The 17,130-nt window shown below is 45.4% G+C and overlaps 1 protein-coding gene across 2 annotated transcripts; it reads left to right on the top strand.

The window, feature by feature from the left end:
* Positions 1-4,995: 4,995 nt before the first annotated feature.
* p4ha3 (prolyl 4-hydroxylase, alpha polypeptide III) lies at positions 4,996-16,118 on the top strand. 2 transcript variants are annotated; one of them, XM_061827245.1, is made up of 13 exons: positions 4,996-5,248; positions 7,138-7,292; positions 7,389-7,612; positions 8,610-8,759; positions 8,821-8,872; positions 9,105-9,271; positions 9,589-9,765; positions 10,562-10,626; positions 10,849-11,008; positions 11,097-11,159; positions 14,055-14,123; positions 14,208-14,304; positions 15,664-16,118. In XM_061827245.1, the coding sequence occupies exons 1-13, from the start codon at positions 5,079-5,081 to the stop codon at positions 15,732-15,734; spliced, it is 1,620 nt and encodes a 539-aa protein (XP_061683229.1). In that variant the 5' UTR covers positions 4,996-5,078; the 3' UTR covers positions 15,735-16,118. The 2 variants fall into 2 exon arrangements, with proteins under 2 accessions (XP_061683229.1, XP_061683230.1); XM_061827246.1 differs by lacking the exons at positions 14,055-14,123; positions 14,208-14,304.
* The last annotated feature ends 1,012 nt before the right edge of the window (positions 16,119-17,130 follow it).

Raw genomic sequence — 17,130 nt, 5'->3', positions numbered from 1 at the left:
CTGCGATTGGCCGGGTGTTCGGTTCTGACCTGAAGTAACCCCGCCTGGTGGCACAGACGATGAATTTTAGACAGCGAATTGTAGCCAGTTGAATTGTTAACATTGAAAGATTACACTGAAATACACCGATTGAAAATGTGATCACTTTACATTTCAAATTCAAATCCTGGTGGTATTTCTTTACTTCAATAATTACAGGGATACAGAAAATATTGCTAAAATCATCATGCCAGAGGTGGGATCCTAGGATTGACCACCCGCATAAAAAGCCCTATCTCGGTGTACTCCGAGGTGAACGAAGTAACGTCAAAAATAACACAGCGATTGGTGTCAAAAGTGGGATAAAACAATTGCTCAACGCAGCTGAGTAGCCAAATAGCAAGCCTTGGTGTTTCCTAACATGTATTACAGTAATTGTATCAACATCAAAACATGATGGCACGTAAAAGGTGTCAGAAGTGGGGTCTGTGGATTGAGGACTCGCTCCAAACAAATCTTGATGTTTTTGTGGTTTATTGCAGTCATTCAGAAAACATTGCCACAATAATTGGTATCAGGAGTGGGATTCAGTGGTTGACCTGGCCCATAAAAGAGCAAATAGATGACATTTTTTGTCGATATTGAGTGCCCTAATATAGCACGTCACACACATCCTTGCACCAGTTGGTCACAAAAGGGATCCAAGATGGAGACTACAAAAAACAGGCCTTATTTTACAGTGGGCACCACAGTGGTTCAGCTGGTATACTCTAAATTGCCCAAAGGTTTGATTGTGAGTGCGGCTGTTTGTCTCTATGTGCCTTACGATTGGCTGGCAACCAGTTCAGGGTGTCCCCCGCCTCCTGGCCGTTGACAGCTGGGATAGGTTCGAGCACTCCCCGCGACCCTCGTGAGGATAAGCGGAAAAGAAAATGGATGGATGGATTTTACAGTATTGAATGAAGTCATATACTGCAGAACACATTGTCACAAAACGGCTGTCAGAAGTGGGATCTAAGGATTGTCCAGACCCACAGCAAGGCAGCTCTTTGTGTATGCCGGCATTTAATAATATCTTACCACCACAATTTATGTTCAAATTCAGTTGATTTTCATGCACAAGATTATTAACTAGTTATTTTAGTTTATTTGATCAAAATTCCAATGTAATTTTTATTGACCATTCCTTTATTGAATTTCTCTTGGACAATATTTCTCTCACTGGACTCCATTTCATAATCCACCCTGGATTGTAATCGACCAGCTCTTTGGTAACGGCATTTGTTTGCGTTCCGAGTTTGTTTTGGACCTTCGCTCGGCTGCTCGGCCTCCGACGGTGACGCAGAACTTGCGCAAAAAAAGAGGCCAGCGACCCCCGACCTCCGTCCAGACCCAACCTCCCACCCCACCTCCAACAACACGCACACACCTCCCGAGAGAGGTGCACCCACCAGAGTCAATGTGATTGCGCAAACAATGGCAGAAGCTGAGGTTACACAATGACACCCGCTGATCAATGATCAGCTCGCCGGGTCGCCTATCCTCACAGGGGTCGCAAGGAGTGCTGGACCCTATCCCAGCTGTCAATGGGCAGGAGGTGTGGTACACCCTGAACTGGTTGCCATCCAATCGCAGGGCACATCGAGACAAACAGCCGCACTCGCAATCACACCCAGGGGGAATTTAGAGTGTCCAATTAATGTTGCGTGTTTTTGGGATGTGGGAGGAAATCGGAGTGCCAGGAGAAAACCCACTCAGGCACGGGGAGAACATACAAACTCTACACAGGCAGGGCAGGGATTGAACCCTGGACCTCAGAACAGTGAGGCCAACGCTTTACAGCTGCGCTACTGTGCTGCCTTGACATCCTGTTTTCTTACACTTTATTTTAAAATAATATATAAGTTATCAACACAATTATTGGCATCTGGAGTAGGCTACATGAATTGGCTGGCCCTATATTGTGATTTTCCAGGGTTTAGTACAGTAATATATTGGAGAAAATTGCTACGATTGCCATCAGAAGTGGGATCCAAATATTAACTGAACCCACAAAAAGGCAAACTCTTGGTGTATCCCAAGGATTTATTTCAGTAAAAGATAAAATATTCAGGCAGTCATCGATATCAAGAGCAGGAAGTTTCCACTTCTAACCCCGCAAAATGATAAGAGACAACGCTGAGATTTCTCAGTTTATCTCAGTGACGCTTCAAATACAAACACAAAAATGGCGACAGAAGTGGGAGTCAGTGATTGACAAGTGTCACTAAATGACAAAAAGTCAACTCTTGGTGTTTGACTCTTGTGGTACACACGCCTGATTTTGGTGCAGGCAGTGTGGGATCGATTCCCGTTCAGTGATTGTGTCGATATCTCCTGTGACTGACTGGCGACCAGTTCAGGGTGTAGTCCCCCTTTTGCCCAAAGCTAGCTGGGGCCGGCTCCGACTCCCCCGTGACCCTTGTGAGGATAAGTGGCTTGGATAATGGATGGAATTGTTTTGTGAGAAAAGTTGGATGGTTCCAATAAATATTTTTTTCTCAGAAACAAAATAGTCATGGTGTATGAAAAATGTATTTTTTTTTAGCAGAAAAAAAATTCTCTGTGTATTTTTTTTCCCCAAAAAGTTCGATTTTTTTTTTTGTTGTTGCTGTTGTTGTTGCACAGTTGTTGTCTTTTCGAGGAATGACAGAGTTGCTTTCACCCAAAAGATTTTTCTTTTTTTTACAAGATGAAAGAGTTTTTGGGAGAAAAAAATCCAGAAGAAATAATAATTTTAGGAGATTAAAGACCTGATTTTTTTCTCACAAAAAATGTTACTTCTTGAGAAAATTTCAACTTTGTTTTTCCAGAAGAAATGTTTCCTCAGATGTGAATATCAATTTTATGAGAAAAACAACAGGGCATTTCTTTTGATGAAAAAAAAGGTCACGCTTTTCTAAATCAAACAAGCAAAGTTACAAAAATAAATCCCCCAAATTCCCATCTCTTCCCCAAATTTCTGGAGGAAAAGATGGCGATATTTGTTTGAGGAAATACATTTTTAAAATACTTTTTTTAAATAAGAAATTGACATTTTCAATGGTAAAATCTGTAACTTTTTTTGCAAATGAAATTTTTGGAATGTGTTTTTGAGCAGGAAAATCATATTTGGGAGTTTTTGTTGTTGTTGTTGGTTAAATAGAAAAGATGTGTACTCTCTTTTGGAGCCTTTTTGGGGGCAGTCACGGAGGGGGCTGGTGGGTAACCCAAGGTTGCGGTCTGAATGTGAGCGCAACCTTGCTCAAAGCAGTTCTAACTGCTTTAATGGAGATATGTTTCAGTTAACCATCAACCTGCTGCAAACACACGCGAAAGTTTCGATATTGAAAAAAAGTGATATAATTGAAAAGAGTTCACAAAACGGACGTCCAACTGCACAGTAAAAAAAAAAAAACAACAAAAAGAAAAAAAAAAAACAATTGAGCAGCCCGCATCTACTGAAGCATCGCAACAGAAAAACTGTGACCCTGGATTGGGATTTGAGACTCCGCGTACTACATACTGTTCTGTGCTGTTTCTTTTTTTTTTTTTTTTTTTTTTTTTGAGTGGGGGGGGGAAACCATAAAAATATGGCACGATTGTCAAAAGACGAAGTGGAATGCTGCGAAGGGAGGGACGAACCAAACGTTTTTTTCCGAGGAGAATACAGTGTGTGTCCTGTTGCTATTTCTGCTACTAGATAACTAATCATCTACTTCTACTAGTATTACCATTACTACCCATCTATTAAAAACACTACCTGTTACTACTACTACTACTACTACTACACCTACTTCCACTACTCCTACTTGCAATGGTAGTGGTAGCAGTACATCGATAGTAGTTCTACTTGTAGTAATGGTACTTCTACTTCTGCTACTATTTGTAGTAGTATTGGACGGGCAGTGGTATTAGTTGATGGGTAGTCGTAGTGGTGGTACTAGGCAGAGTAGTACCAACAACACAACCACTACTGCAAGTGGGGTTACCACTCATACCACTGCTAATACTACTACTACCACATATACTACTTTTAGTTGTAAAGTATTGTCATGAGCAAGGCTGGACTACAGCCAAGACCTGCCGCTGGTCACAGCTTTGTCACGTGAGGCACTGCGATTAGACAATGTATTTAAGTTGGAGTTTTGTCACTGTTTTTTTTCCAGTTTGTTGATTATGCTTTCCCGCATCCAGGGTTACTCCCCCACTGCGCCATTATAGTCCAGTCACGCTCTTGGTTATCCTTTTTAGTAATCTGACATTATTTCTTGTGTTTTGGATCCTGCCTTCTTGGACTGTGTTGTCGTGCACAACTTTCGTTTATAATAAACCCCACTGAACATCATGTCCTCGTCTGGGAGTCCTGCATTTGGGTCCGCCCGTGCACCGTTGGTTCGTGACAAGTATTGGACAGATCATGATATTAGTAGATGATAGTAGTGGTACTACTAGTAGTGGCACAACTACTACTACTACTACTACTTGTATTTGACAGTTAGTGGTAGTAGTGATAGTAGTCCTGGTAGTAGTCCACAGCTACTAGTCGCACCGTTGCTCGTATCACTGCTATAACACTACTACTACCACTACTACTATTTATAGAAATGCTAATACTTCAACTATTACAGTAATTCTATTAAAAACTACTAGTAGTACGTCTATGCCAAGTAATACCACCCCTACAACCGCATGTACTTGTCCTGTACACTATTCGCCGTAGTCGGTGTGCCACTTGGCCTTCTAGCTGCAGTGCATCCAGTGGCCAGAAGGTGTCAGCATCGTCCCGGACGCAACGGCATAATAGTTTGACCTTTTTGTAACTCACAATTTGCTGCAAAAAAAACCAGCAACATTTGTCTGTTTGACGTTTGATTGGAGTACAAGTGTGTTTTCCAAGGCTGCATTTGCGGGTCAGTTTCCTCCCCTTGACGAGCACTTGAGTTTGCAATTCTCCGGTCGGAGGATGTCGAGGACGAGGAGGAGGAGGTTGTGCGCGCAACTCAAGCCTGAGGAGCTCAGCCCACGGAGGAGAAGTCCTTCTCCCAAGTTCCAGTTTGGGTGCGGACGCGCTGCCGGAGATGAAGCTGTTGACGTTTTGCGTGTGCGCGCTGGTGCCGGCGTGCGCGTGCTGTGAAGTGTTCACATCGCTGCTGGACGTCCGGCAGGCCGCCAGCGTGGAGAGGAAGCTGATGGCACACTTGAGGACGTACATCCACGCGGAGTGGGACAGGCTGCAGAACGTCAGGCGGTGAGCACAATTCCCGACCCGTGTTCCCCACTTCGAGTGAAAATCATCGCATGCCAAATAAGCAAATGGCAAATAAGCAATCCTGTAGTCATGTGTCCTACACCCTTCCAAAAAATCTAGGGTTATTTCATGGATATTTATTTAATTGTGCAGGTTTAGCTTAATTTGACAGAAATATTAATGTCATTTAAAAGATATTTTGGTTGTCTCATCCCTTACCCGTCACCTTATGGTGATGAAGCGGACCTGTTGGGGCTTTACACCCCTTTTAGGTTCCTCCAAGGGAAACAGTTCTCAGATGAGAAACCAGAATAAGCACAGTCCAAAGACCTCTAATGAAGAGAAACAGTTCTGGACCTCATTTTCCCTCCCCTAGACCCAGGTCTTGAGGGAACAGCTCTGGAGACTGGCCTCAAGGTGGCGCCTGATGGCGAGTGCCTGGCACCTGATGGCGAGTACCTGGCGCCTGGGCTTGGACCCACGTGGCGCAGTCCAAAAAGCCAATGTGGGTCCCCCTTCCATAGGTTCACCACCTGTAAAAACGGCCACTGGCGTCGGGTGAAGTGTGAGCCAGGTTCCGGCTGAAGGTGCACCTTGACCAGTGTATTGGGGACCTTGGGAATCGATAGGCCGAATACTCCTAAAACCTACTCAATTCCACCGGCATGCTTTCCTATGAAGAAGCACAGTCCGGGTAATTTGTGGCAGGTTTCCCTGTCTCTCACTTCAAAGTCACCATCATAATTAAAAAGCTCCTCGGTGGCAGAGGGTGGATGAGATACCCCCAGAGTTCCTGGAGGCTCTGGACATTGTGCAGCTTTCCTAGTTGACTCTCCTCTAAACATTGGTGACAGTGTCTCAAGATTGGGAGACCGGGGTGATGGTCCCCTTTTTGAGATGGAGAACTGGAGGGTATCAATGCCCCTGATATAAGGGCTATTCAATCCCTTTTTGCCTTATGGCAGAGTTTGTTCCGCATTGCCGGCAGTAAGTCGAGTTGACTCTGTCAAGGCTCCCCTTTTGTCACCGATTCTGTTTGTGACCTTTATGAATGGCACTTCTCGTGGGGTCTGATTTGATGACATCGGTATGGCATTGCTGCTTTTTGCAGATGATGTGGTTCTCTTGACTTTGTCAAGCCGTGATCTCGAACTCTTGCTGGAGCAGTTCGCAGCTAAGTGTAAAGCGGCTGGGATGAGAGTGAGCAACTCTAAATCGGAGACCATGGTCCTCCATCGGCAATGGGTGGCGTGCCCTCTCCAGGTCGAGGACGAGATCCTGCCCCAAATGGTAGAATTCAAATATCTCAGGGTCTTGTTCACGAGGGAAGAATGGAATGGGAGATCGACAGGTGGATCAGTGCTGAGTCTGCCATAATCCAGACTCTGTATTGGTGTCTCGTGGCAAAGAAGGAGCTAAGCTGACAGGCAAAGCTTTTGATTTACTAGTTGATCCACGTTCCTACCCTCATCTATGGTCACAAGCTGTGGGTTGCGACTGAAAAAACAAGATTCTGGCTCTAAGCACCCAAAAAGGGTTTTCTACACAGGGTTTCCAGAATCTTCCCTTAGAGATAGGGTGAGAAGCTTGGTCATCCGGGAGGGTCTCAGAGTTGAGCCACTGCTCCTCTGCATTGAGAGGAGCCAGATGAGGTGGCCGGGAGTGCTGGTCAGAATGCCCCCTCCCGGTGAAGTGTTTCAGGGAAGTGCCACTGAAAGGAGACCCTGGGGACGACCGAGGACATGTTGGGAGACTATGTCTTTCGGCATGTTGAAAAGGCTTTTTGCGTTAGGTGTTTGAGGATGTTGGAAATTATGACGACTTGAGGATGCTAACAGTGACTGCCCCCGTGTTTCCCCTCATGAACTCGTCCTGACTCACACACTCAGGTTTTATTCCAAAGTGTCGAGCATGCACAAGGTGCTCGACGGGGGCGCGTCAGACGGCGTGGCGAACCCGCTGCTGGCCTTCACACTCATCAAGCGGCTGCACGCAGACTGGCTCAACGTCGTCTACAGCGACCGAGCGTCGGACAACGCGCAAGGTTCACACTTTTACAAAACAAGGAATGACGATGATGATGATCTTGTTGCTGTGGTCGCCTGCAACCTTTCCGCTCTCCCATGTGCATGATCGCCAGCCCTCAGGTGGGGTTTGGAGCAGGAAGAAGCCAACTTGCCCAAAGAGGAGGACGTGCAAGGCGCGGCCAGGGCCCTCATGAGGCTACAGGATGTCTATGCGCTCCACGTGGCCAGCCTGGCTGCTGGGCGCTTCCGGCAAGCCGGCGGAGGCCAGCTGGTGGACGTCTACGTGCCGGCTGTTGTCACGCCACTGTCTGCCGATGACTGCTTTCTAGTGGGGAAGGTACGACTCACACATTCCACGCGATGGCGTGCCGTCGCTATACTTGCTGTTGGGCAAGAAACTTCAGTGCTTATCCTAATGGGCATTTTTTTTCTGGAAAAATCAATACAACCTTGTTCTCATCATGAAACTCTAGTCTTAAAATTTGACATAAATGTGACTTTTTATATACATCGTACGATACATATACTGTAATAGTTGAACAAGTTTGACTTTTTTTCTCAGGAAAAATGAGACTCAACTGGAAAATAATCAGACTTTTTTCTTGTAGGTCAGGATTCGGGCACACAATCCAAATTTCTCCCTCCAAACTTTTTTTTTCCCCGACGGCAACTCCGTTCTTGCCACTCTGACACGAGCGAGGGAACCTCCTCATCTACTGTAAGCAATTTGTGGGCACGCCACGTCACGAGTGGATGAAACGTTCAAGTCGCGCTCACGTCCAAAGCACGCGGTGGTTGGAATCCAAAGTATATGACGGGCGCAAGAAAAATATTTCTTCTTTCAAGGGAATGACGAGGCCGCGGGACCGCAATTCATTCCGACATCGGCGTACGCTCATCGTAACTTTGGCACACGGCTGGAGAAGTCATTATCTACAATACTTGCTTCGACCCTTAAAAATCTTCTTCCACGTCTCATGCGCGCACAAGCAGCTGCCTACTCTCGTATTTCCCACAAAAGCAAAAGTTCGCGTTCCTGTTTATCTCTTGCAGAAAGAAAGAAATTTCCAAGACTGAACGCAGTCCACGAGGTCTTCTGAGTAACATTGAAGTCAAACAGGATGTTGCCTTGAGGGTCACAAACATATAATTACCTCCTGGAAAACACCAAGAGTTTTTATTCCTGTTTATTCCTTGCCAAAAACTTTTAGAAATTTCCTAGACTGAATGGAGTCCACGTGGTCTTCTGGCGAGCTGCTGGCACACGTTGGCTAACCGTCATTTGTGATTGCAACTGTACAATTGTGTAAACGCGTCAATGCGTATTGCCCTAGGTGGCCTACGATCAGGAGGACTACTACCACTCGGTCCCGTGGCTGCGGGAGTCCGTGAAGCTCTTCAGGCGTTCTGGAGGCCGCCGGAGCCCCGAGAATGGAGGCAATCTGGAGGACGCGCTGGACCACCTGGCCTTCTCCCACTTTAAGGTAACACACCCACAAGCAATGATACAAAGCCACCATCACCAAGTGCGTCTCCCAATTTCAGAGCGGAAACATCTCTGGCGCGCTCAGCCTGTCCCAGGAGCTGCTGCATCACGGTAACTCGTCAAATCGAACGGCAATATTTACAATTGGCCAATGATCGAGGACCAACCTAGAAAAATGTGCTCGTTATCATGATCAGGGAATAGCGAATAAGTGAATGATTGCAAATGCAGCCGCTGCTGGATAATCATCAATTCCTCCCTAATCACTATACAACAGGATAATTAGTGGATTTTCGGTCCAGATCCCAATAGTGAGAGAGCCGCGCCTACGTGAACGTTTCAGATCCAACGAACAGAAGAGTTTTCCAGAACGTGGCGAAATACGAGAAGCTGCTTGCGACGAGACCGGCGAGGTCAGCAAGGGCGCCCGTGTCGCCGGGCAGACCCGCCGGCAAATGTCCAAGGACCCAGGACGCTTACGAGAAGCTTTGCCAGACGCCGGGGCCGCAGGTGGGCTACAGTTTTCACTATAGACCGAGAAACCCTTTTTTTTGCTTGAAAAATATGACACCGAATTATGCTTTCTGAAAATCCATCTTTATTCTTCGTATATTACAATGTTTACAAAAGTACAAACTTTTGCTTGTAAGATTCTAACTTATCTTTTTCCCCATCAATATCCAAGAAAATCTGTAGCGACAAGTGAAATCCCAATTTCCTCAGAGCTCTGGCAAACTGAGAGCCATTTGATCCCATCCCTACATGAAAAAGACATGTTTGTTTGTTTTTTTAATAAATTCTTATTTTATTTTTCCTCCACGGGGCAGCCGACCTTTGCGCACGACGGCCGATTGTTCTGCGACTATTTCACTAACGGGAGCCCTGCGCTGCAGCTGCTGCCCGCCAGACGCGAAGTGCTGAGTCTGCGTCCTCAGGTGTTCCTCTACCATGACTTCGTCACCGAGCGCGAGTCCGAACGCATCAAAAACCTGGCCCAGACCGGAGTAAGCACCACAACTGTAACCTTTATTTCCAATTTCTGTGCAATTTCTCCTTTTTTTCATTTTATATATTATTTTTTTTTGCAAAAAATGGAGTAGGAAGACAACTTAAACCGGTGTTTGAAAAGCCATGTTTGGTTAGCATATGACAGCAGCTGATGTTTTTCATGAGAAGACTGCAGTTTTTTTTCTTGTGAGATTCAAACTCGCAAGGCAAGTTCAACTGAGTCAAGTGTAGCTTTAACGGTTGAGGATTTCATCGGGAAAGAATTCTTGGCCTAGCACGCATTTCTTCAGGGTCGATCTTGTTTGTTGAAAAGTAAGCTGTGCCCGCACATCCACGCAAGTAGCAGGCGGGCTCCCACGGGCGCTTGCCGTTAATTTTGGCACGACTCCCTGAGAGTTTCCTATGGGTGGTGGTGGTGGTGGGGGGGCATCGCGGGAATCCACGGCGAGCTCACATGTTGTGAAAGAAGCTCTCCCGCGGCGAGGTGTGTTTTCACAAAGTGACAAATTGCGCGGTTGATAAAGCGTGTCACCACTTTTCTCTCTGAAATTAATCGCGAAGCGGGTGCGGAACATCTGGAGCGCCTTCTGGCGTCAGTCCCCGCTAGCAGGCTGCGGCTTGCGGCAAACTTCCCAGGCATTAATCATCATAAATGGACTCAGAGGAGATGTGGCAGCTTAGGGGGAAAATCTCTCTCTCTTTTTTTTTTCTTGTCTGACGCCACGTGGAATTTACTGCGAATTTGTGCAGATGTCGTGATAATGTGTACGTATATATTTTTTGGGGGGATAGTTGAGAAGATCGGTGGTGGCAGCTGGAGAGAAACAGGCGACGGCAGATTATCGCATCAGCAAGAGGTACTTGTGCAAAATTCATTGTGTCTATAATAGTAGAAATGTAGTTATTGAAAATTCATGAATGGTCAGGGGAGGCTAACAATTTTTATTTACAATATTTTGTATCCATTGTATTTAGTTATATATTCATACATTTTGAGTCGCGACTGTTATGAACGCAACATGCTAGCTAACCTTGCAAAGGGTGTGCAAACCGCATCAAGACGTTTCTGCTCGTTCCAGCGCGTGGCTGAAGAACTCGGCACACGCCACCGTCGCCAAGCTGGACCGGAGGATCGCCACGGTCACGGGTCTGGACGTGACACACCCGTTCGGCGAGTACCTCCAAGTGGTCAATTACGGCATCGGCGGTCATTACGAGCCTCACTTTGATCACGCCACGGTAAGGCTCGCGCGCCCGCTCACTTTTCGAATTTTACCACGTCAGATGTTCACCTACCAACTCACATCGTTTTGTTTCCTGCCACCAGTCGCCGTCCAGTCCCGTCTTCAGGCTTAACACGGGGAATCGGGTGGCCACCTTCATGATATACGTGAGTATTTTTTCCGAGGGAATGGGCGCTCGAGTTGGAAAATGCCAAGACATTTCCCAGCTGGAAACTTTCCAGAAGAATTTGTGGGAATCTATAGGGAGGAAAAGGAATACAAAATTGAGGAATTGAGAGGGAACTTGAATATACGGTAGTTGGGTAAAAAAGATTTAAAGAAGCAGATTTCATGCGAATAAAGGGGTACGTTGACTTCTGAGTTCTTCTAAAGAAAAGTTGTCAAAATGTTTGCTATGAGTGAGGTCCAGGTATGCCGCACCTTCATTCCCATGAATCCTGAGAAAGTTTACCATTTGGAATATTTCCAAAATCCCCAGTTTAACTTCCCATGGAAATTAGCCAAAAACTTTCTGGAAATTTACCTGAATTTTTCCAGCGCATTCTACAATATGGTGACTAAAACTTCAATTTCACCTTAAGGATACGGTACATATGTATTTACTCTCCATCTTTGCATTTAAAATAAATATTTTCAAAAATAAATTCTTTAAAAAAATGCTTTTCCAATTTTTCATGATTTTGAAAACACATTTAAAATGGTTTTAGATTTAGTTTTACTAAATCTTATTATGATACCACTTTTATTTTTTTTATTTTAAACATGTTGTCATAGTTAAATTTTTGTTAATATTCAAGGAAATTGTAAATATTTTCCATCCTAATTATTTGTTAAATTTAACCCCACAATTTCATTACTTTTTGAAGAAATGGAGATGTTTATTTTTTTTTTTACATTATCAATTAGAATGCATGTAAAATGAATCCGTCCATTACCTGAGCTGCTTATCCTCACAAAGGCGTGGGAGTGCCAGAGCCCATCCTGGCTGTCCTCACCCAGGAGGCCGGGCACACCCTCAACTGGTTGCCAGCCATTCGCAGAGCACATAGAAGCAAACAATCACTTGCACTCGGATTCACACCAAAAGACAATGTAGAATCTCCAATGAACGCAACGTGTTTTTGAATTGTGGGAGGAAACCGGAATCCCCGGAGAAAACCCACACAGGCACGGGGAGAACATGCAAACTCCACACAGGCGCGGCCAGGATTTGAACCCCGATCCGAATTTTGCGGGCAATGCTCACTGTGCCGTATGACGTCTTTTTTTTTTTTTTAACATGAGCACAATTGATATTGTTTCTCAAGACCAAGCACTTTTTTTGTAACAAGATCCTTTGTCGCTAGGCAGATGGCTAAAATGGGGAGAGATTGTACAGAGCAGACATGTGGAGTGACACAGGCAAAATCTTGCACCCACCACAGCAGCTAGCTGCTTTTTCTGCTTCTTGAAACTGTGAGCCTGCCTCCTGTGCTCACAAACGTCCATTTGACACTAACATTGCCAACGGGACGAACTCGGTCAGCGGGCCACACGCCGCTTGACCCAGACATTTTGCTCTGCTCACCAGCTGATAATTCCCCTGCGAGAGGAGGAACATATTTCCTCGTGGAAATGTGGAAACCAAAACCTCTTTGGCCGCGTGAGCGCTGCTGAACTTTGGAAAGACCTTGGCCTATGAGCTCACGCTCCGTGGCAGACACGCTTTGAGATTTATGTGGTCTTTCGCTCACCCTATCATTGTCTCCAACTTCCGCCTGTGAGTTTCTTGCATTGTAACACTTTTTTCAATTGGAATTGGATGTCATGTTTAGCTGTCCTTGAGTTCCCTGAACAGGCGAGGCCTTTATTTGCAGATCAAATGAGATTTCACTTACATCAATATGAAAAATAACCATGAACACCACATAAGTTCCAAGATGAAATCAAAATACAATGATGCATGCAGCTGTCATTTTATAAACAAAAAGAAAATGACCCTACTCCGTTTTCCAAGGTAGCTGATCCAAAATTCAACACTGCATTTCTTTTCTGGAGCCATTGTCTTGTTTTTTCTTGTGATCTCTCGGGATTAAGGCCGGTCCCACATCAAGCGTGTGTGCACGCTTCCACAGGTACTTTCCATGGCAACTGCTTTTGCTGCAAATGTTTCTCAAAATTTGAATTGCCACTAATCGGCAACCCAGCATAGAAGATGTAATAGCCCAACAAAAATGCACATTTCACCCAAATGCATATTTGGGTTCCAAGTACCAGACTTTTATATAAATATGTGTAGTATTTGACAATAATACTCAACTATGGGCGGCACGGTGGGATAATCTGGTAAAGCATTGGCCTCACAGTTCTGAGGTCTCGGGTTCAATCCCAGACCCGCCTGTGTGGAGTTTGCATGTTCTCCACGCGCCTTCGTGGGTTTCCTCCGGGCACTCCGGTTTCCTCCCACATCTCAAAACATCCACCGTTAATTGGACACTCTAAATTGCCCCTAGGTGTGATTGTGAGTGCGTCTGTTTATCTCGATGTGCCCTGCGATTGGCTGGCAACCTGTTTAGGGTGTACTCCGCCTCCTGCCCGTTGACAGCTGGGATAGGCTCCAGCATTCCCCGCGACCCTCGTGAGGATAAGCGGCAAAGAAAATGGTTGGATGAATAGATGGATACTCAACTATGCTTATAATTATTTTTTGGAGTCTGTTGCTCTCCTTTATTCTCGCTCATCCCTTCTCTTGGCAGCAATCTGCCTCTTCCTTGACAATTGCACCATGTTCTTGTGGTTCAATTTAGAAACAACTGCAACAGCAAAAAAAAAAAATACTGTTTACTGTGTGGAGCCAAAGCAACCTGGTGGACATTGGGGGCACCCCCCACTTTTTACCCAAGGTGTATATGATATGCTCCTTTTCAGTTTTCAGGGGCACAAAGTGTTTCAGGAACGTAAAATCTCAACGGGGGATGTCATTTACACACCCCAAGTTCTGTCATGTCATTTCCACCATCAATCATCAAGGAAACATGACATTTTGCGTTCATCCCACACAGCTCAGCTCTGTGGAGGCGGGCGGCTCCACGGCCTTCATCTACGGCAACTTCAGCGTTCCCGTCGTGAAGGTAAACGTCCTGATTTGCACGAAACAGAACCCCGCCAATGTGGTACGTGGCTAATTTGGGAAAACTGTTTTGTTTGAATCGCAGAACTCAGCCATTTTCTGGTGGAATCTGCATCGTAACGGTGGCGGGGATGAAGACACGCTGCACGCTGGCTGTCCTGTGCTAGTTGGAGACAAATGGGGTAAGAGGCCCATCCATCCATTTTCTTTGCTGCTTCTCCTCACGAGGGTTGCGGGGCATGCTGAAGCCTATCCTAGCTGTCAACGGGCAGCAGGGGGGGTACGCCGTGAACTGGTTGCCAGCCAATCGCAGGTCACATCAAGACAAACATCCACACTTACAATCACTCCTAGGGGCAATTTAGAGTGTCCAATTAATGTTGCATGTTTTTGGAATGTGGGAGGAAACTGGAGTGCCCGGAGGAAACCCACGTAGGCACGGGGAGAACATGCAAACTTCACACAGGCGGGTCTGGGATTGAACCCGGGACCTCAGAACTGTGAGGCCAACGCTTTACCAGCTGAGTAAAAGGCCAATGCCAAATTTAATTTTAAAAGTAGTCAGTCAAGATTGGTGTCAGAAATGGGATCCAAAGATTAAACCCCCACCCCCCCAAAAAAAAACAACACAAACATTGTTCATTGTATTTACCTGTTTTAAAACAGGAATAATGTATATGGAATATCACGCCCCACAAAACGTGGTGTGAGAAAGGGGATTCAGATCTTGACCCCCCGCCACCAGAAAAAGGATCTTTGTGTAGAATCTACGGCTAAAACACCTGATTCACCTGCCCCCCCCACAAGGAAAAAAAAAACAAAAACACAGTATTGCTTTTTTCTAGTGCAACTGGTTTCAGAAGTGGGACCCAAGGGCTGTTGAGCCTAACAAAGCAACAAAATGAATGCTTTTTTTTTCAATTATTTAAACAGTAATATAGATAATATCCCCAAACTCGTTTGTGTCAGATGTTGGATCTAAATATTGGCATGGCACAAAAATTGAATAGTTCTGTTTAGTATTTTCACAACACTTGATGTAAGAAGTGGGACTGGAACACTCTACTGACCTTTCTAATGAAGTGGGACAGTGCGTGCCAAAGCAAAATAAACCCAATATTGCTAAAACTGTTGTCAGAAGTGGAATCTAATAATTGACCAGTCCCAAATAATGATAAAAAAAAACAATGTTTTTAGTGTTTACCAGTATTAGTTATGATTATTTTGCCCAAAAAATTTGTTTCAGAACTTGAATCCAAATGCTGGTGACAGAAAGAAAACTTGAGCTATATCTCGGGACATGTATGTATTAAGGTAATATCAAGAAAATATTGGCACAGATTGATGGGAAAGAGCGTCCCCACAAAACCACAAAAGTATTATTACTGAGTGTTTCCCTAGTGTTTATTATGGTAATATACAAGAATATTTCATCATAATATTCCAATTTTTACAGAATTGTTGTTGATGTTGCTGCATAATATGTAAAATTAATTGCTGTCAACCCCAACCTCTGACTCCCACTCTTTTCCCTATTCCAGTGGCCAACAAGTGGATCCACGAGTACGGCCAAGAGTTCCGCCGCGGCTGCGGCTTGAATCGTGAGGAGTGAGGAGTTCGGGCGCGAGTGTTTGCGCCGGGACCTTCGCGATCGTGAGACGCACGTGCAGGTTGCGTGGAACCAGGCCGAGTCGAGAGGACGGCGCGCGGCCGAGCCGGAAGGCGCGTTACCGACCGGCTTTAAGGATCGGGGGCCCTCCGGAGACCGAGCGCTGGATGGGCCAGTTCCTGTGGACGGACTCAAAGCAGACTACGCTGCAGGTTTCACTTAGTAGACGCTTTGCCCACAGCGAGAAGGCATGAAATATGCAGCAGCGTCTCTTGCCATTGAGTTGGACGTCACGAGAACAATGCCGCCCAGATCACTTTCTTTATCAGCCAGGGAGTCTTGTGCCCAAATCTTCTGCTACCATAATAAACACTGCGAAAACACCAACAGTCGAAGTTTTTGCTTTGTGGACCTCAAACAATTCTTGGATCCCACTTCTAATACCAAATATCGTGGCAAAAGTTTATTTAAAAAAAATTGCAATGAATACCATTAAAACATAAAAAATGAACTTTTTGTTGTTTGAGAAGATAACTGAATCTTGGATCCCATATCTGACACCACATGTCGTGGCAATCATAGCTTAGCAGGAATGCCCAGACTTCCCTTTCTTTAGCCACTTCATCCATCTCTTCCAGGGGTATCACGAGGTGTGCTAATGCCAGCCGAGAGATGTCCTGGCGTCCTGGGTCGACCCGGGGTCTCTTCCATCTATCCATTTTCTTCGCCGCTTATCCTCACGAGGGTCGCAGGGAGTGCTGGAGCCTATCCCAGGTGTCAAGGGGCAGGAGGCGGGGGGCACTCTGAACTGGTTGCCACCCAATCGCAGACCACATAGAGACAAACAGCTTCACTCACAATCATACCTACGGGCAATTTAGAGTGTCCAATTAATGTGGCACATTTTTTTGGGATGTGGGAGGAAACCGGAGTGCCCGGAGGAAACCCACGCAGGCACGGGGAGAACATGCAAACTCCACACAGGCGGGTCCGGGATTGAACCCGGGACATCAGAACTGTGAGGCCACGATGCCGCCCCTGAGGTCTCTTTTCAGAAAAAAAAAAAAAAAAAAAAAAAGGAAACACTGATAGTGTTCTTTCTGTTGCTGGTCAATACTTGTATCCCATTTCTGGCGCCAATTCATGTGGCTTTTTTTATGCATAAGGGAAGCAAGAATATTATTTTTGTTTTTGTGGTCTTGAATCTAGCTTCTGACACCAAGTTTTCACAACAGATTTTTTATATTATCCAAATAAACATTTGGAAAGAGTATTGTTGCTAAGTCTCCGACACCGATACTTCTGGCGACGCAGTATGTCCTTTATGACATTAATAAACAGTGGGAAACCCCATGCATTTATTCATCCGGTGGGCTACACCCTAACATATCTTTTGCAG

This window comes from Syngnathoides biaculeatus, chromosome 8, assembly GCF_019802595.1.
Source record: "Syngnathoides biaculeatus isolate LvHL_M chromosome 8, ASM1980259v1, whole genome shotgun sequence".
Taxonomy (NCBI): Eukaryota; Metazoa; Chordata; class Actinopteri; order Syngnathiformes; family Syngnathidae; genus Syngnathoides; species Syngnathoides biaculeatus.
The sequence above is the reverse complement of the archived record's forward strand: the minus strand, read 5'-3'. Positions and strand labels throughout refer to the sequence as shown.